Consider the following 22,945-nt stretch of genomic DNA (forward strand, 5'->3'; position numbering starts at 1 on the left):
ATTATATAGGGCCCACAGGGAAGGCATCAAACTCCTGAGCTATCTGCCCTGATAGTGTCTGGATGTTTAAGATTATTTTAATGACCACCATATAGGACTCAGTCAAGTAATTTTGTGGTACTTATCACATAATTCATGTAAAGCATTTAGAATAGTTATTAATGTGTAATAAACACTCAGTAAATGGTGGCTATTATTATTATTAGAATTATTATTGCACTAATGCTTTATTTTTCTTCTTACTTAAATACGTACTTAAGTAGTATTTTCCTACAGGTGTTAAAAACCATACTTTGAGTTTGGAAAGGTTCCTTTCCCCAGCCCCAAACTTGGATCAAATTAGGTGTAATATTCTAGTTTCCTAGTTATTTTCCTTCAACATTGATAAATTTTGTCAGTCTATTTTCTTCTGATAAATCTGTCAATCTGTTTTTCTTTTATAAGTAATTGGTATGTTCTTTTGATTGGCTTTTCAGACTTTATCTTTAATATGCCATTTCTTTACCATGTATCTAGGAGTGCATGCATGGTTCAGAATTTGTTGACACTGGAATTTTTCAATTAAAGGATTCTTGTCTAATTTGAGCTTCTGAAAAGTATTAAATAGTACATTTTCAAAGATAATTTTATCCCCCTCTCTCCTTCTGATCTGTTACTATCCATTTCTTTTAGCTTCTTTTTCTTATTTTCTTTTTGTCTCTCTCAACTGATTTCTGGCAAGTTTTCTTAATTTAATTTTAAAATTCATCATTCTTCTCTGTTTCTAGCCTAATATATTAGTCAGCCAAAGGGATGGTAATGCAAAGTACTAGACGTCTGTTGGCTTTTATAAAGGGTATTTATTTGGGGTAGAAGCTTATAGTCAAACAAGGCCCTAAAGAGTCCAACTCAGTGTACCATAAGAGGTACTTTCTCACCCAAAGTCATTGGCCACGTGTTGGATCAAGATGTTTGCAAGGGTTCATCCTTCCTTCTTCCTCTTAAGGCCCCATGGTCCCAGCTTCTTCCAGTCCCAATCTCAGCTGTAGGCTGGTATAAATCTCATCTCTTTCCCTGGGGCTTGTTTCTTTCTGGGCTCAGCTGCTCAGGTCTCTTCACAAGGTCAACTGTAGACTGGGGCTTGTTTCTTTCTGGGCTCAGCTGCTCAGGTCTCTTCACAAGGTCAACTGTAGACTATCAGGTTCATCTCTCTTCCCTGGGGCCTCTGCTGTGTCTAATGAGCTGTCTCTCTTCCTCTGTGTTCTTTTTCTACGTGGTTTACTTCCGTGTGAGCATGTTTTATCCCTAAGGGGTCTGAGAATTGATGCTGAGTCACACTCTTAATGATGTGATTGGATCAGAGCCCTAAACTTAACATAATTTAAGCAGACTTCTCAGCTGAATCTAATACACTCAAAGGTTTATCATGCCAGAGGAACCAACCAGTTTACAAACATAATCTGTATTTCTTTTTGGAATTCATATAATATCAAACTGCTACATCTAGTATTTGCTCTGTCTCTTGAGTTTTCAATTTGATGACTATTTCTTAGACTTCTAATAGTTCTAATCAGTTCATTTTTAGGTCTCATTTTTTTCATGTTCACGTGCTTTGTTTCATGAATATTAGTCTGTTATCTCTTTGGATATTTTAATAGATTTATTTTAAAGTTATATTGTTGTATTATTTCCATTTCCTCAGGTGTGAACTATTCCCCCCCCCCCCCCTTTTTTAATCATTTATGATAGCATTGAACTTCTTCATGGACTTTTGTGATTTTTGTCTGAGAGCTTCCCTTGTATGTATATTTTCTGTTGCTATGTTTCCCCTACCACTTCTCTTCCACTCCTGACTCCAGATCATACTTTAAAATTTTTGGCTGAAAGCTTTCACCCAAAAGAGATCATGTTAAATTCCAGACCCTGAAACCATGTGACATTAATTCCATGGCCTAACTACCAAATTTCTTTAAAGAAATAATAGACAGTTGACTATATCAGGACACATTTCCAGTTGTGTAGCTATGGTTATTTCAGTGATTGGTGTTAATAGATGAAAAGTATGCTTCATCATTTCAGTTTGTATTTCTTTTATTAATACTTGGAGTGAACACATTTCTATAATTGCCTCTATAGTTCCTCTGTAGTATTTATGGTAATAAGTGATTACTGGTTGAGGATTTTTCTTTTCTTTGAAGTCATACATCAGTTTTTACCCAAGTGTAATTACCCAGTTTGATTATCCATGTTATTTTATGTAAGAACTTTTGGAACTTTCCAAAAGTCGAATTTAAGTTTAGATGATAAAGATATTTGAAAACTTCTACTTTAGAATTTTGGTGTACCTCCTGAGTTACTCAAATTCAGCCTGTTTTCTCACACCTTTTATATCTGCCATACATTTAGATGTGAGATTCATAACTGTGATCCTGAACTGCTGAAACCAAGTTTGGTATTCCAATAATTATTGCTGTGTAACAAACCACCCCAAACTTAATGGTGTAAAACAATGACCATTTTACAATGCTCATGAGTCTCTGGTCAGGAATTCAAAATGGGCACCTTAGGAGGGGCTTATCCTTGCTCTGCAGTGTCCGGCGCCTCAGCTGGAAAGGTTTACTGGCTGGTGGTGATTCAACAGTTGGATTCATCTGAAGATGCATTCAGTCATATATCTGTCATTGATGCTGGCTTTTGGCCGGGACATCAGTTGGGGCTGTCATCTGGAACACCTACACACGGCCTTTCTGGGTGGTGGCTTGGAGTTCCTTGGAACATCCTTCCATCTGGCTGGATTCCAAGAGGGAGCATCTCAAGAGTGCAAGTCATATGTGCCTGGCATTTTTATGATCTAGCTCGAGAAGTCACATTAACATCACTTCTGCTGTGTTCACTGACCTATACAGGTTCATTGGAAGGGAATATAGAACCCATTTGTGGGAGGATGTCAGAATCACATTGTAAAAAGAGCATGTGTGATAGGAGATAGTATTGTGGTCATCTTAAGCGAGAACAGTCTGTGCCGCAGATTGGAAAATAAATTGTATTCAGTTCTTATTAATTTGGTAAGGAGAATTTTGGAATATGTTTTTCACAATAAAGGTTGAAACAGAATTTTTAAAATTTAATTCTCTCAAGTTAGGTTTAATGTAAAACCTTATTAATAATTTCATATATTAAGCTTTTATTATGGTGCTTTTATTATATTTCTTTTTGTTCTGTTTTCTATTTTCTTCTGTCCATTCTTTTCATGGTAGCTTTTGTATCACTATTTTACATTTGCAGATAAAGCTGTAAAATGTAATATGGATTCATTGACAGAGTCACCTAAAAAAACTGAAAAGAAACAACAGTGCATCTCTTTAAAAGGCAAAAATAAGGTTGTATTTTTTTTAATGTTCATTAAATATCTTAAATGTTAATTTAGGAATATTCTCTCAAAATCTATTAGTAACCAAAAGTATGGTTTCTTTTTAAACATTCTTAACTATGATAGTTTTATTCATGAAAACATATAGTTTACATGTTTGCCCTATTATGGAAAAAAAAAAAGATAACTCCAGTTAAGCCCTTTTTCTTGGCCTCTCCACAAAATTGGGTTTTTCATTTTAATAAGGGTATGAAAATCTGGGATTCTGGGAATTAACAGTTTAAGTTCAAACCTATCCTGTCCCTCAGTCTGTTTGACAAGACAGGTGAAGGGAATTGTAGGCCATTCTAAACACTTATCTAAAATGCTAGCGGCTTACTATTTGGTTAAAGCAATGACATAACCATCCACCTTTTCAGTTATTTGTGCATAGGTTGTTCATGAGAATAATTTCCATGAAATTTTGGTTCCTCAAGAATATTAATTGTGCTGGCATATAAATTATTTACAAAAAATATTTTTTTTACAGGGTTTTGAATCATCAGCATACTGGCCAATGAAAAGAGGCATAACCATCTATGCTGATCCCGATATATCAGCAACAAGGTGTGACTTGAAAATTCAGTGTAATTGACTAGAGACATAAGTGTATGTTGTCTTGTATAGTATTCCATAGGACTGATAATTGGAAGGTATTCAGTTTCCAAAAAGGAGAAAAGGGTAGCTCTTAAAAAAAAAATTTATGGCAACTGGTTTGCCGCACAACTGACTGAGACCCAGTGGTGGCTCTAGAGTCTCCTTGTTTCCTTGTTGGACAAGGCCTGTTTCTGAAGAAAGTTGATACGGAGTCATCTAGAATGGGTAAATGTGGCCAGATGGCAATTCAGGTTGGTTGATTACAAGTTGGTGTAAAGCAAGGAATAGATTTTCTTCCTGAAGGTGAGTGTCAGAGACTTTGCCTGTAACTCTGTCCTCATCAAGATACAGATAAGTGATACTAATTCACAGAAAGGATGTAATAGTATACCTCTTCATGTATAGTATAAGAACTTAGTAGACTTCCACTTCTCCCCTTCTGGTCTTTCTGCTACGTTGTTGTCATTTTACTTATAGTTGAATGTTATAAACCCTAGAATATATTATCACTTTTGTTTAAACTGTCAGTTATCTTTAGAGATATTTAAATAACAAGAAAACATCTTTCATGTAGTTACCATCCAATAGCTTTTCCCTTTTTTACATATATCTGTAATTTCACATTTTCCTTCTACCTGAAGGATTTCCTTTAATATTTCTGATCTTGCAGGTCTGCTGGTGATCAGTTCTTTCCATTTTTGTGTGTCCGAAAATGATTTTGCTTTCATTTTTGAAAAAAGATTTTTAGTGGATATGGAATTCTTGGCTAATAGTTCTTTTCTCCCTGTATTTTGAAGATGTTGCTCCACTACCTTCCTGATTGCATTATTTCTGATGCACAATCTAATATTATATTTTTCTTTGTTCCATGTCTTTTCCTTCTGACTGCTTTAAAAATTTTCTCTTTATTACTGGTTTTGGGCAATTTAATTATTATAGGCCCTGGTTTCATTTCCCTCCTGTTTCTTGATCTTAAGGTTCACTGGGGTTCTTTGTGTATAGGTTTTGTCTTTTACCGTATTTGTGAAATTTTAAGCCATTGTTTTTACAAATATTTTTCTGCACCAATCTCTTTCTCCTCTCCTCCTGAGACTCTGATGATACAAGTGTCAGAACTTGTGTTTTTATCTGAAAGGTCTCTGAGGCTCTGTTTTATTTTTCTTACTGTTCTTTAGACGGAATGATTCTACTGGTTTGTCTTTAAGTTCATTGGCTCTCTTATCATCTCCATTCTGCTATTCAGCACATCCAGTGAATTTTTAAAATTTCAGCCATTGTCTTTTCTCATTTCTAAAATTTTCATTTGATTTAAAAAATATATATATTTATATGTGTATATATATATATATATATTCCCCCCTGAAAACCTTTGTTTTTCCATTCAGTAGTGTTCAGCATTCTTTCACCTTATGGAGTATAACAATAGCTTCTATAAAGGATTTGATACTTCCTACTTCAGGGTATTTTGGGGTTGGTGCATGTTGCTGGTCTTTTTCCTTGAAAATCAATCTGATATTCCTGGTTGACTTTTTGTATGTCAGGTAATTTTGGAATGTGTCTTGGATATTTTGACTATTACGTTGGGAGACTTTGGTTCTGTCAGAATCTTTGCTGAATGTTGTTGTTTAGTCAGCAGCTCTGTTTGGTTCAGGTCTCAGGTCCTGCCTCTCCCCTGGGTGGTGGCTGCACGCTTGTTTTTAGGACTTTGCTCTGCTTCCTTTGATCTGTTCTGCATCTTCTTAACTTGGGGTGAGGCTGGTGCATATGTCAGTTCATAAAAATAGGGAAACCTGCCTCTCCAGCTCTCGTTTTCTCAGATTTCCCTCACATTGACCAGTTCTAGGAGCTGCTTATCCTCCGGCCTGAAGGACGAGCTTCTCTTTGAGTAGCCAGCAGTTCATGCAGTGTCTGCGAATGGGGCTGCCTACAGAGAAAAGCTGTGAGAGAAATAATAAAAAAAGATAGTGATCCTCCTGCTCCCCCACACACGCGGTCTCTGGACCACAGATCCTAGCTTTCTAGGTCCCCTAGCTCAAGAGAGGCACAGGCTTTTCCTCAGAACCTTAGGCAGCCTCGCTGCTGCTGCCATTGCCAGAGGCACATGCCCCATCGCAGGGCCAGAAGAGGGAGAACAAGAGGAAAACGAGGCAGTTCTGCCCACCTTCCTGGTTCCCTGGCGAGAAAGAGATGGTTTTTCTGGGAGTTTTTTATGTATGCAGCTGCTATACATTTCTACATCTCAAACTATCCTCAGGTTATTACCAGGACGTAGAGGAGAAAAAAAATGGGAAACTCACCACAACCTGGTGATTATTCGTGTTTTGATTTCTGTCGCCTATCATTTTCTACTTTATCCACAGTTTTAAATTGTAATCAGTAGGAAAGAAAGGCTATAGTGGGCTTTTTCCATCTTGGCCAGCATCTGAAGTATGAAAAATGATTTTCATACTTAAAACACAAAGCTTCAGTTCTCAGGAAAATTTACTTATTTAGAGCAGTTTTTTCCTCAGTGATACTTTTTTTAAAAAAAAGATTTATTGTATTTTATTTATTTCTCTCCCCTTTCTCCCTCCCCCCCCCCAGTCATCTGCTCTTTGTGTCTGTCCGCTGTGCATTCTTCTTTGTCCTCTTCTGTTGTTGTCAGCAGCATGGGAATCTGTGTTTCCTTCTGTTGCGTCAGCTTGTTGTGTCAGCTCTCCGTGTGGGCAGCGCCACTCCTAGGCAGGCTGAACTTTCTTTCACACTGGGCGGCTCTCCTTATGGGGCGCACTCCTTGCATGTGGGGCTCCCCTATGCGGGGAACACCCCTACGCAGCATGGCACTCCCTGTGTGCATCAGCACTGCACGTGGGCCAGCTCCACATGGGTCAAGGAGGCCCAGGGTTTGAACTGCGGACCTCCCATGTGGTAGACAGATGCCCTATCTGCTGGGCCAAGTCCACTTCCCTCCTCAGTGATACTTTTAACATTTTTCATCAGAAAATAAAAATATTTTCAGGATTTGAGTTCACACATTTCAATAAGTGTTTTTAAATTTCTAGTGCCTTATGCCAGAAGCCAAATGAAAAACCGTTTAGATTGGCTGAGAAGAAAGAATACAATGAGAAGAATGGCTGTGTGAAGTAAGAACTTTTTTCTTGGCCTGAATTTTTTGTTGAAATAAATTTAACGAAGTTATATAGCAGGAGGAATTTACATATGTTTCATTTTAATTTTAAATCTGCATTCCCATATAAAATAATACAGTAAGTCTCCTCTAGGCTTTGAGGTTTGTTTTCTTTTCTCTTTTTACTAGGATAGAATTTTCTGTTTAAAGCTTTGTTCCAATGTCAGTAGTTATGTTCTGCCTTCCCTCCCTGCTTTTCTTTGTGATGTGAAGATTTTTATGAAGTGAATTAAATATAGTTGATCTTTTCTGGCTCCTGATTTTATATGGGTTGGTGTTTGCTTCCAATTTTCTGTGTTAAATTCACCATCAGCTGGTGAAATGGTTTAATTCTTCACTGTGTAGAAATTTGGGATTTTCTTTTGTCCTTTCAGAGTCACAAAGTGACTGATAAGTTGCTAACAGCAGAGTAATAACTTTATACTTTTTTAATTTGCAAAATGTTTTTGTACCAGTTTTTATGGTTTTGGGCCATACCAGCCTAAAAGCACTTTTGCCCTCCAACTAATTGTGGCTGCTCTGGGGTTACCAGAGTGATAAAGAGTTAAGATGTTGGCAGAGGTTCAAGAGGTAGATGGGTCTTGATGTGTCTATTTGTTGACTTGGAGGATTGGGCCAAGGGTGTTAACCCTGGAGCCATTTGGGCTTCCCAACTTTCCTGAGGCCACTGATGACCTGCCTCATCCTCTGACCAGCAGGAGTTCTCCTGGTACTCCAGAGCCAGGGCCTTTAGAGGCTGCCGTGGTGCCAGCAGGATGTGGGGTGACACCATTCCAGGGTATCCCTCTTTCCCAGTAAGTGATATAACAATTGGTTCTTTTCCTTGGGACTAAAACGCCTTGCATTATCCACGTAGTTTATTCTTTCCTTTATCACCTCAAATTATAGCCTGATCAATTAACTCTGAAAAACCCAATTGCCTTTTATTTTTGTATTTTGTATTAGAAGATTCTATTTTATCTCGCATCCTGCTAAATGCTCATTGTTTAGAACCCACAGATTAAACCACATCAGTTTTTCTAACAGTCTACTCTGGGTATCAGAGAACCTTGAAGTAATTTGAGATTAAACAGCAAAGAAGTAAGGGCAGTGGATACCTTAGAAACATGGGCTGACCTGGTGATCATGCACTTTTTCTCCTTGCCCAGAGCTGTGCTGTGCCCAAGGCCTGGGAAAATGTGCTTATGTCCTTCCTGCTCGGAGTAGTGGGGGCACCCTGGAAAAGAGAGAGCACACAGCCTTTCCTCCAGGGATTTGCAGGTGTCACATCCCCTTGAACTTAATGTGATAACAATAGTTCTGTGCTAGGAAGGAGGACACAGTGATCTTGGCGTGTTGCCAGAAGCCCTCACTGTAAAAGGCCAGCTGTCACCCAGCTGCCTACTGGGGCTCCCGCGTCTCCTTGCACTGATGGCATTGCTCAGCCCTCAGGACCAGCAGGCCGTTCTGCTCATGATCGCTTTTCTCCCTCCCTTTCTCTTTAGACTTGTCTCCTTCACCAGAACCCATGGGGAAACCCCCAAATTACAGTAAATTCAGGAAGAGGCCCTCCCGACTTTGGTCTTCTCCATCCCAGGACTGTATAACATCTTTTCTTTGGAACCCTGGATCCCTGGGGGTGGGGTGGGGCGGGCATGGAACAGTGTCAGGGTCCAGATTCAGAGGGCAACACCCAAGTGGCCGATTTCTCTTGAGGAATCTTTGGGTAGAAGAGAAACTGCTCTGTTCCACACAGTGTTTTTGGAGATGACTAGGCAGTTCAGAGTGGGCTTGAGACCTAACTTCTAACCTGTCGCCACCTTCCCCAGGGACGGGCAGATGGTCTCAGCTCATTGGCTGTGGTGGCTACCTGCAGCCAGAGGTGCTGGGAAAGCACTTTTATTATCAGGGTGTCTGGTCTGAGTGGAGGGGAGTGGAGTGGAGTGGAGTGGAGGGCTAGCCTGCCTGACCCCATTTGCCATCTCTGTATTTACTGCAACTCTGTTGCCACCTTTGTGTGACAAAGTTGTCCCTTCCAGCTTTTCTGTAAACCTACTATAATATGTCTTCTTTTTTTTTAAAGATTTACTTTTATTTTTCTCCCCATCTCCCCCCCCCCATTGTCTGCTTTCTGTGTCCATTCACTGTGTGTTCTTCTGTGTCCTTTTATTCTTGTCATACGGCACCGGGAAACTGTGTCGCTTTTTTTTGTTGTCGTTGCATCATTTTGCTGTGTCAGTTCTCTGTGTGTTCGGTGCCACTCCTGGGTGGGCTGTGCTTTTTTCGTGTGGGGTGGCTCTCCCTGCAGGGTACACTCCTTGCACATGGGGCTCCCCTATGCAGGGAACACCCCTGTGGCACAGCACTCCTTGTGCGCAGCAGCACTGTGCATGGGCCAGCTCACCACATGGGTCAGGAGGCCCTGGTTATCAAACCCTGGACCCTCCATATGGTAGGCAGATGCTCTATCAGTTGGGCCACAACTGCTTCCCTATATCTTCTTTATTCTTCAGTTTTCTTCCTTAAAACCTTTTAATGTTTGGCTGCTTTGTACTTTTGATTCTGCTTGTAACTGCCATTTACTTATTTAAGATGGACATTTTCTCTAAATACATGCATTCTTCATAAAATTCCTTCAGCGTTAGAAAACTTTTACTAAACAAATGTTTGGTAAAACCTAAACGGAAATGCCCTTCACACAGGCCAATGAATCCTGAGGTTGCGCAGCTGTCCTTCCTGACCAGAGCACACTGGGAACTGGGGGGACTCTTCGTGGTTTTACCATCCACTGCTCCCTCAGAACGGCCCCACTTCCTTTCTCCACCCATGAGCACAGCAGCCTGCAGTGTCACTCTGGCGAGGCCAGTGCTGAGCCTCGCTGTGCCTGGGTGGGGTCCCTTCTCCGCTCTCCTGTAGCTTTGTAATTTACCTGCAGTTAGGAATTGCCTTTCATTTCCTTGGTTTTTCATATACCTGCACTGACTCTTTTCCAGACCCCCTCTGAAGGCTCTCTCTTCCATCTCCGTGGAGCCCTCAGCCTCTTCTGGCCTGCTCTGCTCTGCACCTGGAGCCCAGCTGCCTTCCTGGGTCATCTTCACCCCCACACCTGGGTGTCTGCTTCTTTCCTGAAGTGGAGCCCCTTTTCTCACTTTCCTGTCTTCTCTTCCTTGGTTCACTCCCTTTTTTTAGTGCAGACCATTCTCCAGCAGCTCCTGGAGAAAGGAAGCATGAAAGGCAAACATTTTTTGAAACCTTGCATGTCTGAATATGTTTCTGTACTATCCTCACTTTTTTTTTTCCAAATTCTACTCAATTTATTCATTTTTAAAAAAATATTACATTAAAAAAATATGAGGTCCCCATTCACCCCCACCGCCCCCACCCCACCGCTCCCCCCACAGTAACACTCTCCCCTCATCATGACACATCCATTGCATCTGGTGAGTACATCTTATCCTCACTTTTGACTAACAATTTGGGTAAATATTTTGTTTTTTCATATAAAAGGATATTGTGCTAGGTGGAGGAATACATTAATGAAAAAAATTTATTCATCCCTACTCTCATGGAGTTTACATCTCTCTAAACAAAGAATTACAAGGTTATGTTCTTTCTACCACTCCAAACTACTAAGACATTGGTTGAGCGTTAGGTGCTTATTCTTTTGAGTTTAGTGGGCATTAACAGATAAAAATGTGCTAAGGAGCTTGTAATCTGAAAAGATGCATTTTATTAATACTAGCCAAACTAAATTCATGGACTGCTTACTGTAAACATCTATGGGCAGTGGGTCTTGATTCTCTTTCTTTTTTAAAATTTATTAAGGTGAAATTCATGTAAAACTAACCATTTTAATGTAACAGTTCAGTGGCATTTAGTACTTTTTCACAGTGTTATGCTAGTTCAAAAACATTTTCATTACTCCAAAATAAAACCCTGCACCCATAAAGCAGTTTATCTCCATTCTCCTCCTCTCCCCCCAGCCTCTGGCATCCACTAATCTGCCTCATCTTTCTATGGATTTGCCTGTTCTGGATATTTTATATAAATGAAATAACAATGTTTCACCTTTTGTGTCTGACTTCCTTCACTTAGCATGTTTTCAAGGTTCCTCTGCCTTGTAGCATAAAGCATCACTTCATTCCTTTCTGTGGCTGAATAATGTTCCATGTATCGATATGCACATTTTGTTTATCCATTCTTCTGTTGATGGACATTTGGGCCTTGTGGCTTTTGCATTAAAAAATCTATTTGCAAGAACGGGCTTTAGGGAAGGAGTACAGTTTGATGTGTGTGTTCTCCCCACCGTCTTATCTCGCAGTCCCCTTCATCCCTCTGCAGCTGTCATTAGTCCTTCTGCCTTTTGGGGTGGGGCTGGGTCTAGAGGGAAGCAACTTTGGATGTCTTCTGCTCTCAGTGAGCCAAGACTCTCTCCTCTTTAAAAGGAAGACAGTGAAGCGGGCCAGAGCCCCAGGCCTGGCTGCACCCCATCGTGTGCAACTGCTCTGCAGGAGCCCCTGGGCAGGGATCCTGCAGCACATGCAGGCTGGAGAATACCATGACTGGCCCTTCTACCTTAATCAGAACAAAACAAGGAAGAATTGAAATTACAGATGAATCAAAGGAACATAAACTCTTTTTTCTTCAAATTGTTCTTTTAACTATTTTACAGATTACTGCAGTTTTTAAATCCTGATCCTCTGAAAGCTGATGGAATCTCTGATCTGCAGCAGGTATTACAAACCCTCAAAACAAAACAAAATAAAACCTGTTTAAAGCCTTCTCCTGCCTCCATCCAGACTTAAGAAAGTACCAAGATGGCAGCGCTTACCTGAAGACATTCTTATAGGAATTTTCTTGTCAATTACTGCTGTAAAGAAATTGCTTTCTTTTTCTCTTGGATAATAGATGATCTTCTTTTCATCTTGGATTGTTTGGGTTGTTTTTGGTAATCATGTATGCCTAGGTTTTGACATTGGAATCAAATGCTTGCATTTTCTTCATTGCCCTAAAGTCCTTGACATTGGGTGCTAACACCTGGGGCGGATGCTAGCTGTCTAATGTATCTGTTGGCCTAGCTGCAGAAGTTGAAGTCAGGCCTGCAGCAGCCCATGGCCGTGCTCCGGAACAAGATCGAGCCCTGTTTGACCATTGAGGTGTCTCCACTCTCAGCTAACCTAAAAAAGGTAAACATCCTTGGAAAACAAACTCCAGGAGGGGATCCTAACCTGTTCTCACCTGAAAAGATTTCTTTAAGCAGTTTCATCGAGATATATTCACAGACCATATAATCCATCCAAAGTGTACACTCAATGGCTTTTAGTATAATCACAGTGTTGTGTATTCATCACCACTAAAAATTTTAGAACAATTTCATTACTCCAAGAAGAAAAACTGCACACTCCTTGGCAGTCACTTTTCAATTCTGAAAAGATTTTTTTAACAAACAGTTCTAAGGTTGTGTTTGTATAATTTCTTTACTTTTGAAGTTCTCTTTTGTCATTAAATTTCTCACTTATTTTCAGATCGAGTTTACCGTCTTATAGGTGAACAGTTCTTTTGTGGAGAAACCACTTGATAACTCTAAGTGCTCTTTTGAAATAAGTTTTCAAATGTGCCTCTGGAAAGGGGCTTAGAGGGAGCAACAACTTGCCAGGGGAGTGGTAATATCTACTTCTTAGCATTCTTTTCAGAATTGCTTTATACATCTGTGGTTTTACTTGGTAAATGGGTCATACATGTTTATCTTCCTTCCTGAAAAAAAAATGTAAAGGAATACTTTTTTAAAAAGATACAACCACAAGGCTGAATAGAATGAGAGAGTTCTTTAGTGGAGAAGAGATTTCTATAGGTTCTTAGAAGATGATAGCAAAGCACAGCTAACTTGATAGTGGAAGGAGTAAGGGGCCAGAAGAGGAACTCCCCTGCCTATTTGTTACCTGAGCTCCTGCAGCCTGTGTGCATTGCTCTCAGGAAGGAGGTTGCGTGTCTTTTTTTTTGAGAACCCGAAGGTCCAAGAAAAATACCTTTAGGTGATGCTTTTTGAAGTTATCCCAGTAAAAATGCCTGCTTGCTGCCTAGCCTTCTGCACTGATGGGATGCTCATGTGGTGACGGGCTTTGCCTGCCCACAGCTTCTTGTCACCCCTTTAGTGTCGTCCTCAAGAATATGAACAGTCATCAGGGGTCATCAGACCTTTGAAGAAAGCCCTCACCTTAGAAAAATAGACCAGAACCAACTTGCATCCATTTAATCAGACAGGGTGCTATTAAAACAAAACGAAAAACACATACGCACAAAAACAAAATGGCCAGAAAACAAGAAAGTACTTGGAAATTCAAAATATTACAGAAATTAAAAAAAAATCAATAGATTTGAAAGATAAAATAGAGACTAATCTTAGAAGGTAGAACAAAAAGACATGGATGGAAAACAGGAAAGAAAGAAAAAAGAAACTGAGTGTCAGTTTGAGGTCTAATACCTGAAAACGAGATTTCTAGACATAGAATGTCCCAGTAAAGGGTCTACCTGTCACATGCCCCACACAACTGATGAACCAAGATATTAAGACATGCTGTTGTGAAGCATCTAAACTCGAGAGACTTGGGGATTAAGACAGTGTGCAGAGAGAAGAAACTATCCATGCATGGGAGCAGGAGTCAGTTGGCCTCAGACTTCTCCACAGACAGTAACACCAGAGAAGCAGCAACTTCAAAGTTATGACAAAAAGTCATTTCCAACCTAGAGGTCTGTACTCAGATCGTGAGGGTAAAATGCAGATATTTTCAGACATAGAGTCTCAAAAAAGCAAGAAGCCTTTGAAATGTGTGCTCCACCAAAACAAAGAAGTATGTCAAAAAAGACCACATGGATGGCTGACAAAAGGTGAAGGCAGAGGAGGATCCCAGGGTGGCAGCTCAGTGCCGTGTGCAGAGAGTAACCAGTCCTGACGGCAGGCGGGGTTCAGAGGGGCACTGGGGAGAAGAGGTTTCCTGAGGATGGGCTTGAAGAGTTCCTTCAGCCCTTTGGAAAATATATCAGTGTGCTTGGAGAGCCCTGTTGGAACATTTGGGAGCTTTCAGTGACAGTTACCTAGAAAAACAGGCAAATAAAGGCAGTGCTTTAGAAACCTCACAGGCGACGCTGACACCTGGCATAGCACTTGGTGGATAAGGAGAAAGAGCCACTCCCTGGCTCAAGGGAGCCTTAAGCACTGCTCATTGGATCCCTGTGGGAGCCTTTTAATTTTTAGCCCAGAAAAGCATGTACCTTATAGAGGAGTTCAGGGAAACGGACTTGGCCCAGTGGTTAGGGCGTCCGTCTACCACATGGGAGGTCCACGGTTCAAACCCCGGGCCTCCTTGACCCGTGTGCAGCTGGCCCATGTGCAGTGCTGACGCACGCAAGGAGTGCCCTGCCACGCAGGGGTGTCCCCCGCGTAGGGGAGCCCCACGCGCAAGGAGTGCGCCCCGTAAGGAGAGCCGCCCAGCGTGAAAGAAATTGCAGCCTGCCCAGGAATGGTGCTGCCCACACAGAGAGCTGACACAACAAGATGACGCAACAAAACGAAACACAGATTCCCATGCCGCTGACAACAACAAAAGCAGACAAAGAAGACGCAGCAAATAGACACAGAGAACAGACAACCGGGGTGGGGGGTGGGGGGAGAGAAATAAATAAATAAATCTTTAAAAAAAAAAAATAGAGGAGTTCAGTGCTGAAAAAAAGATTAAGGTTAGGTTCTTGGAAGATACCAGATTGTGTAGTGTGCTCTGGTTGTTGGAGTAAAGTGAGCCGGGAGAGGTGGTCTTCGTTAGTTTTGTGGACATAATTGTGGTTTTTGGTTATTGATGTTTTGTAGGCTCTTCAGAGGAATAAGTTTCCAGGACCTAGCCACACGGAATCTTACTCTTGGCCTCCCATAGCACGTGGCTGTGATGTGGTTGTCATTTCTCATTGTGGAAATGACCCTTTATTGTACCTTCCACCACTGCTTACGATTTTACAAACTGGGAGCTGCTACAAGTCATTACCAAGTAGAAACGGAGTAAGTTGAAAACAATTTTGTTTCACAAAAAAATGGATTAAATATTTATTTTTAAATTTTACAAGTAGCATTTAGGTTGTCTGGCTCAGTTTTGTTTCCAAACTGCCAAGACAGAAACTGTCCTGGGGAAATTATCCCTTCTCTCCTCCCAGTCACCAATTCTCTCCCTGAGGCTCACCTTGAGCCTCCAGGTGCGGGCAGTTGGTGGAGGCCATAAAGTCCTTACTTTAGAGATGAATATGTCATTTATGAAATGATTTCACCGGCCTTAATTCATCTGATTGGTCACAGCACGCCTACGAGTGGTCAAACCATCCATTTTTTCCCATTTTATAGAGAAAATTAAGCCCATGAAGAGTTAGCAGGGTAAATTCTTAACAGGTGACAAATGGTTAGCTAAGAAAGATGATGGAAAGGGGAGAAACATGGCATGAGAAAGAAAGGAGGGTGGTGGGTAATGACGTCGGCCTTGTTGGGTTTTAGCTGTTAGGTGGCCTGAAGTATAAAATCCTCTTACTCAGATCCTGGCCCAAAGGACTGGGTATAAATGATGCTATTAGTCATAAAAAGGTGAAAAATATCAGTAATGATTGCAATTCAACTGCTGCTAGTTTATTTTCCTAATTATGCCATGTAGGTTAATGATTTCCCTTTGGAATCTGTGTTAACTAAGTTGCTTATTGATTTAACCAAATGAAAGAGATAATGTGTCCCTAAATGAACTTGTAGCTGAATCTGATGCAGAACTCTGGCTGGGGCCAGAAAGGAATGTCCCAACGTCACCTCTTGTGTGCCCGTACTCTCACCCCGCCTCCACAGCCAGCATTTCAGCCCGGTGCTGGTGGCCGACTTTCTGTGGGTGTGCCTGAAGGAAAGGGGACCCACCTGGCCTACAGTTCACTGAAAGCACAAGTGCAGGGGAGTGTCTGGCAAGAGCGCCCTTAGGAGAGCTGGGGGGTTGGGGTGCATTCAAAAGGTGCTAAAGGAAACCCAGACTCCTGAAGAAGAGAGGTTAACTTAAGAGCAAGGCTCTGGAGCCAGGGTGCCTGGTTCAAATCCTGTTGATGCCATGGATTAGCTGGGTAGCCTGGGGCAACTGACTTTACTACCTTGTGCTTCAGGTTCTTCATCTGTGAAATGCAGCAATAATAGAGCCTACCCTGTAGGGTTGTGTTGTTTTCTTTTTTTTAAGATTTATTTATTTATTTATCCTTTTCTCCCCCCTCCCTCCATTGTCTGCTCTCTGTGTCCATTTGCTGTGTGTTCTTCTGTGTCCGCTTGTATTCCCATTAGGCAGCTCTGGGAACCTATCCTGGGGCCTTCCGGAGCGAGAGAGAGGTGATCATTCTCTTGCGCCATCTCAGCTCCCTGATCTGCGGCGTCTTTTATTCTCTCCTCTGTATCTGTTTTTGTTGCATCATCTTGCTGCACCAGCTCTCTGCGTGGGCCAGCACTCCTGCATGGGGCAGCACTCCATGTGGGCCAGCTCACCACACAGGCCAGCATGCCTTCACCAGGAGGCCCTGGGCATTCGAACCCTGGGCTCCTGTGGTAGACAGGAGCCCAACTGCTTGAGTCACATCTGCTTCCCCCTTAAGGACTAAGTGAATTAGTACTCATGAAATGTTTGGTTTAAGCCCTAGGGAAATGATTCAGCATATCTAAATCCATTTTAATGGAATTATATTTTAAGTTTGCTAATCTCTATGGCAACGGTGAAAGCAAACAATTAGATGGAGCTTAGTCTGTGCAAGGGGATGTTCTGGATGCTTCACTTGTTCGATTCCTAACATTTGTCCACAATTACATGAATTTGTTTGTCTTTGCAGCCTCTCGCAGTCATGGTGTGCCCTGGGTGGAAAAAGGCTCAATTTATATTTGAATTATTGGGAGACTATAGCACGTCCTCCAGGCCTCTTCACCCTGTGCTGTTAACTATCGGACTCCACAAAGATGAAGCCAAGAACATGAAGCTTCCAAGGGGGTGTAAGCATCCTTCCCAGGCTGGTGTTCCCTACAGAAGCGAGCAGAGTCCCACCGAGGCCTGGGAGCCGCAGATGGCTCAGGGATGGCGTGGTGCAGCTGGTGGGGAGAGTCCAGCTGTCACTGTCACTGCTGTGGACTGTAGATTAGGAAGGCTTGATCTTGGCTCACATCTGTTTCACTGTTAAAACTACCTGATTTCATTCATTTTTCTCACCTATTTACTGAGCACTTATTCTTTGTCAGTTGCTGGGCACACAGTGTCGACAAAATCTCTCCTCCCCTCTCAAGAGCACAAAACATGGTGGGACCACAGAGGACCAATCAGATAATTAATGGTTAACCTTGGTAGGGTTGCTCTCTTGCCCCATCTACTTTAGTAAGAAAAACATCTTCGTGTTCGTTTCATGAGAGGGCGTTTCTCAGAAGTAAGTGGAATTGTAGCAGGAAATTTAAATGTTAATTGTGTTTTCATTTAAAATGTAGGTGATGTGATTGTTACAACACCACATAGCCTCCTGAGACTTCTTAAATATCAAAGCTTGTTGTTTCTTAGACTTTGTCACCTGATTTTGGATGAGGTGGAAATATTATTCTTTGAAGCTAACGAACAAGTAAGTATTGTGTCCATTTAAATGTCAATATTATTCAGCAATCTATATATTTATATATATATAAATATAGAATTAAAGTCATGAGTGCTTTTAGGTATTAGGTTAAGTGTCTAGTTGGGGGAGAAGTAGGTAATTTAAAAACTTTTATTTAGCTTATATAAGGAAAAGAGAGAATGTTTCTTTGAAATTTCTTTCTCAGTGTTCAAATTCTTTTCTTGGAGGAACAGAAACACTTTCCCAGGGAGGTTTTCTAAAATGTTTTAATTAATATTTTTCTGATTATAGAAGTAATAATTTTCATTTTAGAAAATTTGTTAAAAGGCATTAAAAAAAAAAAACCAACATCCGTAATCTTAGACTCAAAAGTAAATCACTCTTACTATTTTAGTTTATTTCCCTCTTTTAAAAATTTCTGTGTTTATTTATGCATATCATTAACACTATCAGGAGCATATTTTAGGTACTGTTTTGTAGCTTGTATTTTTCAGTTAACTTTGTGAGGATTTTACGTGCTTGTTACTGGCTGTGTGGTGTCAAATATAACTTAATTTTTTATATATATGCTTTTTTCATTTTTATTAGAGCATGGTTTAGCTTAGGATTCACTGTTTATGTAGTAGAAATCCATGAATTAAAAAAGAATTATTCTACTACTGTATATATGATCTACAGTTCCCCTTTTGACCACATTCAAATAGATATTTCAGTGCTGTTAGTTTTGTTCACAATGTTGTGCTTCCATCCCCATCATTCATTACCAACACATATTTATCATTCTAAATAGGAACCCTGTATGTTTTAAGCTTTAACTTCCATTCCCTATCCCTACTCCATCCTCTGGTAACCTTTATTCTTGATTCTGAGTCTGTGAGTTTGCTTGTTCTAATTATTTAAAATCAGTGAGATCACATAATACTTTACCTTTTGTGTCTGTCTGGTTTCACTCGAAGTAATGATGTCTGTAAGGTTCAAACCTAGTTGCGTGTTTTAGGACTTCATTTCTTTTTACAGCTGGATTATATTTGATTGTGTATATATACTACATTTTATTTATCCATTCATCAGTTGATAGACATTTGAAGTGCTTCTGTCTTTCGGCAATTTGAATAATGCTGCTTTGAACTTTGGTGTGGGCAAGTAGCTGTTCAAGTTCCTGCTTTCAATTCTCTTCAGTATATACCTAGCAATGGGATTGCCAGGTCATATGGTAATCCTATACTTAACTTTCCAAGGAAACACCCAGCTGTCTTCCACAGTGGATGCACCATTTTACACTGCCTCCAGCAATGAATGAGTGTTCTATTTCTCCATATTCTCTCCAACACTTGTTATTTTCCTTTTTCTTTTATATATGTAGCAGTCATCTAATGAAATGTGAAATGGTATCTCATTATGTTTTTGGTTTTGTTTTTTATTTTTTATTTTTAGGAGGTATTGAACCCAGCACCTCATACATGCGAAGCAGGTGCTCAAGCACTGAACTGTACCTGTTCCCCATCTGATTGTAGTTTTGATTTGTATTTTTCTGATGGCTAATGATATTGAGCATCTTTTCCTTTGCTTTCTGGCCATTCGTATATCTTCATTGGAGAGATGTATATTCAAGTCTTTTGCCCATTTTTAAAGTGGGTTGTTTGTCTTTTTGTTGTTAAGTTGAAGGATTTTCTTTATACATATTCTGGATATTAAACCTTTATCATCTACGTGGTAAGAGGTCCTCCTTTATTTTTTTTGCAAATGGAGATCCAATTTTCCCAGCACTATTTGTTGAGAAAAGACTTTTCTTTCCTAATTGAGTAGTTTTTGCCACCTTGTCAAAAATCAATTGGCCATAAATATGAGGGTTGATTTCTGAGCTCTCAGTTCAATTCCATTGGTCTATGTCTGTCCTTGTGTCAGTACCATGCTCTTTTAACTTTTTTGTGTGTGGTACTGGGGCCAGGGAATAAGCTGGGGACCTCAATTGTGGGAAGCCGGCATTCAACCACTGAGCCACATGAGTTGGTTTTTTTCACTTGTTTTGCTTGCTGTTTATTTGTTTTTATTTAGGAGGCACCAGATACCAAACCTGGGACTTCCGGTTTGAGAAGTCGACACTTAACTGCTTGAGCCACATCCATTTCCACCATGCTGTTTTGATTACTGTGACTTTATAGTAAGTTTTATGATTGGGAAGTCTGAGTCCTCAAACTTCATTCTTCTTTTTCCAGAGGGCTTTACCTATTCTGAGCTCCTCACCCTTCCATATGAATTTGATGACTGGTTTTTCCATTTCTGCAAAGAAGATTCTTGGAATTTTTATTGAGATTGCAGTGAATCTGTAAATTGCTTTGGGCAATATTGACATCTTAATGATATTTAGTCTTCTAACCCATGAACACAGAATGTCCTCCCATTTATTTTGGTCTTCTTTGATTTCTTTTAGCAATGTTTTGTAGTTTTCTGTGTGCAAGTCCTTTATAACTTGGTTAGATTCATTCCTAGATATTTGATTCTTTTCATTGCTATTGTGAGTGGAATCTTTTTCTTGATTTCTTCCAGTTGTTGATTGTGTATAAAACTACTACTGATTTTTGGGTGTTGGTCTTGTACCATGAATTTATGTATTAGCTCTGGGAGCTTTGTTTCGGGTTTTTCAGGATTTTCTGCATATAGGGGGAAATTTTACTACTTCATTTCCATCTTGGATGCCTTTTGTTTCTTTTTCTTGTGTAATTGCTCTGGCAGGAACTTCCAGTACAATGTAGAATAACACTGGGGATGGTGCGCATCCCTGTCTTTCTTGTTCCAGATCTTAGCGTGAAAACTCTGTCTTTTACCATTAAGTAGGATGTTAGCTGTGGGGTTTTCATATATGCGCTTTATCATGTTTAAGAAGTTTCCTTCTATTCCTAGTGTTCTAAGTGTTTTTATTATGAAGGGGTGCTATATTTTGTCAGATGTCTTTTTTACATCAATTGAAATAATGTGTTTTATTTCCCTTCATTCTGTTAATGTGGTATATACATTAATTGATTTTCTTTTTTTTTTTTTTTTTAAGATTTATTTATTTATTTAAAATCCCCCCCCACCCCTGTTGTCTGTTCTCTGTGTCTATTTGCTGTGTCTTGTTTCTTTGTCCGCCTCTGTTGTCGTCAGTGGCACGGGAAGTGTGGGCAGCACCATTCCTGGGCAGGCTGCACTTTCTTTCGCGCTGGACGGCTCTCCTTATGGGTGCGCTCCTTGCGCGTAGGGCTCCCCTACGCGGGGGACACCCCTGCATGGCACGGCACTCCTTGCGCGCATCAGCACTGAGCATGGGCCAGCTCCACACGGGTCAGGGAGGCCTGGGGTTTGAACCACGGACCTCCCATGTGGTAGACGGATACCCTAACCATTGGGCCAAGTCCGTTTCCGCATTAATTGATTTTCTTATGTTGAAACTACCTCGCATGCCAGGGATAAATCCAACTTGATCATGGTGTGTAATTCTTTTAATATGCTGTTGAATTTGGTTTTCTATTATTTTGTTGAGGGTTTTTGAATCTATCTTCATAAGAGATATTGGTCTGTAGTTTTCTTTCCTTCTGATATCTTTATCTGGCGTTGGTATGAGGGTGATGCTGACCTCAGAATGAGTTAGGGAGTGATCCCTCCTCTTCATGTTTTTGGAAGAGTTGAACAGGATTGGAATTAAGTCACTGTATTAGTCAGCCAAAGGGGTGCTGATGTAAAATACCAGAAACTGTTTGGTTTTTATAAAGGGGATTTGTTTGGGGTAGGAGCTTACAGTTACCAGGCCATAAAGCATGTTACTTCCCTCACCAAAGTCTACTTAGAGCAAGATGGCTGGCGATGCCTGCAAGGGTTCAGGCTTCCTGGGTTCCTATGTTCCTGGGGCTTGCTTTTCTCTGGGTTCAAGGTTCCTTCCTTCCTGGTGCTGGCTTCTCTTTCCTCTGGGTGCTGACTTCCCGGGTGTTCAGCATCAAATGCTAACATCAAAAATCCCTAACTCCGGGAAACGGACTTTGGCCCAGTGGTTAGGGCGTCCGTCTACCACATGGGAGGTCCGCGGTTCAAACCCCGGGCCTCCTGACCCATGTGGAGCTGGCCATGCGCAGTGCTGATGCGCGCAAGGAGTGCCCTGCTACACAGGGGTGTCCCCCGCGTGGGGCAGCCCCACGCGCAAGGAGTGCGCCCGTAAGGAGAGCCGCCCAGCGTGAAAAGAAAGAGCAGCCTGCCCAGGAATGGCGCCGCCCACACTTCCCGTGCCGCTGATGACAACAGAAGCGGACAAAGAAACAAGACGCAGCAAATAGACACAGAGAACAGACAACCAGGGGAGGGGGGGAAATTAAATAAATAAATAAATCTTTAAAAAAAAAAAAAAAAAATCCCTAACTCCGTTCTTCTTCGCCATGCCTTTTATCTGTGAGTTCCCACCCACCAAGGGTTGGGGATGCAACACCCTAATGATAACTCAGTCACACCCAGGGACAGATCAGATTACAAGCATAATCCAATATTTCCTTTTGGAATTCATCAATTAAAATAAACTGCTAGTCATTTGGAATTTTTGGTAAAATTCCCCTATGATACCATCTGGTCCTGGGCTTTTCTTTGTTGGGAGATTTTGGTGATTGATTCAATCTCTACTAGTGATTGCTTTATTGAGATCTGTTCCTTCTTGAGTTAGTGTAGGTAGTTTGTATGTTTCTAAGAATTTGTCCATTTCATCTAGATTATCTTATATATTGGCATGTAGTAGCTCATAATATTCTCTTAAGGAAGTGGACTTGACTCAGTGGATAGGACATCTGCCTACCACATGGGAGGTCCGTGGTTCAAACCCCTGGCCTCCTTGGCCAGTGTGGAGCTGGCCCATGCGCAGTGCTGATGCGCGCAAGGAGTGCCCTGCCACGCAGGGTGTCCCCCGCGTAGGGGAGCCCCACGCCCAAGGAGTGCACCCTGTAAGGAGAGCCACCCAGCACGAAAGAAAGTGCAGCTTGCCCAAGAATGGCGCTGCACACATGGAGAGTTGATACAAGATGATGCAACAAAAAGAAACACAGATTCCTGGTGCTGCTGATAAGGATAGAAGTGGTCACAGAAGAACACACAGCAAATGAACACAGAGAGCAGACAGCAGGGTGGGGGGGAGAGAAATAAATAAAAAATAAATCAATCTTTAA

General features: G+C 41.0%; 1 protein-coding gene across 1 annotated transcript in view; it reads left to right on the forward strand.

Moving 5' to 3' along the window:
• The window catches only part of TDRD12 (tudor domain containing 12), a 128,402-nt gene that overhangs the window by 61,500 nt on the left and 43,957 nt on the right, over nt 1-22,945 (forward strand). The window contains exons 10-17 of the mRNA XM_023583682.3: nt 3,265-3,359; nt 3,879-3,955; nt 7,027-7,107; nt 11,803-11,863; nt 12,209-12,316; nt 14,992-15,177; nt 17,007-17,163; nt 17,647-17,774. Of these exons, the coding sequence (XP_023439450.2) occupies nt 3,265-3,359; nt 3,879-3,955; nt 7,027-7,107; nt 11,803-11,863; nt 12,209-12,316; nt 14,992-15,177; nt 17,007-17,163; nt 17,647-17,774 (893 nt within the window). The remainder of the gene's footprint in view (nt 1-3,264; nt 3,360-3,878; nt 3,956-7,026; nt 7,108-11,802; nt 11,864-12,208; nt 12,317-14,991; nt 15,178-17,006; nt 17,164-17,646; nt 17,775-22,945) is intronic.

The sequence above is a fragment of the Dasypus novemcinctus genome, chromosome 18, assembly GCF_030445035.2.
Source record: "Dasypus novemcinctus isolate mDasNov1 chromosome 18, mDasNov1.1.hap2, whole genome shotgun sequence".
NCBI classification, from domain to species: Eukaryota; Metazoa; Chordata; class Mammalia; order Cingulata; family Dasypodidae; genus Dasypus; species Dasypus novemcinctus.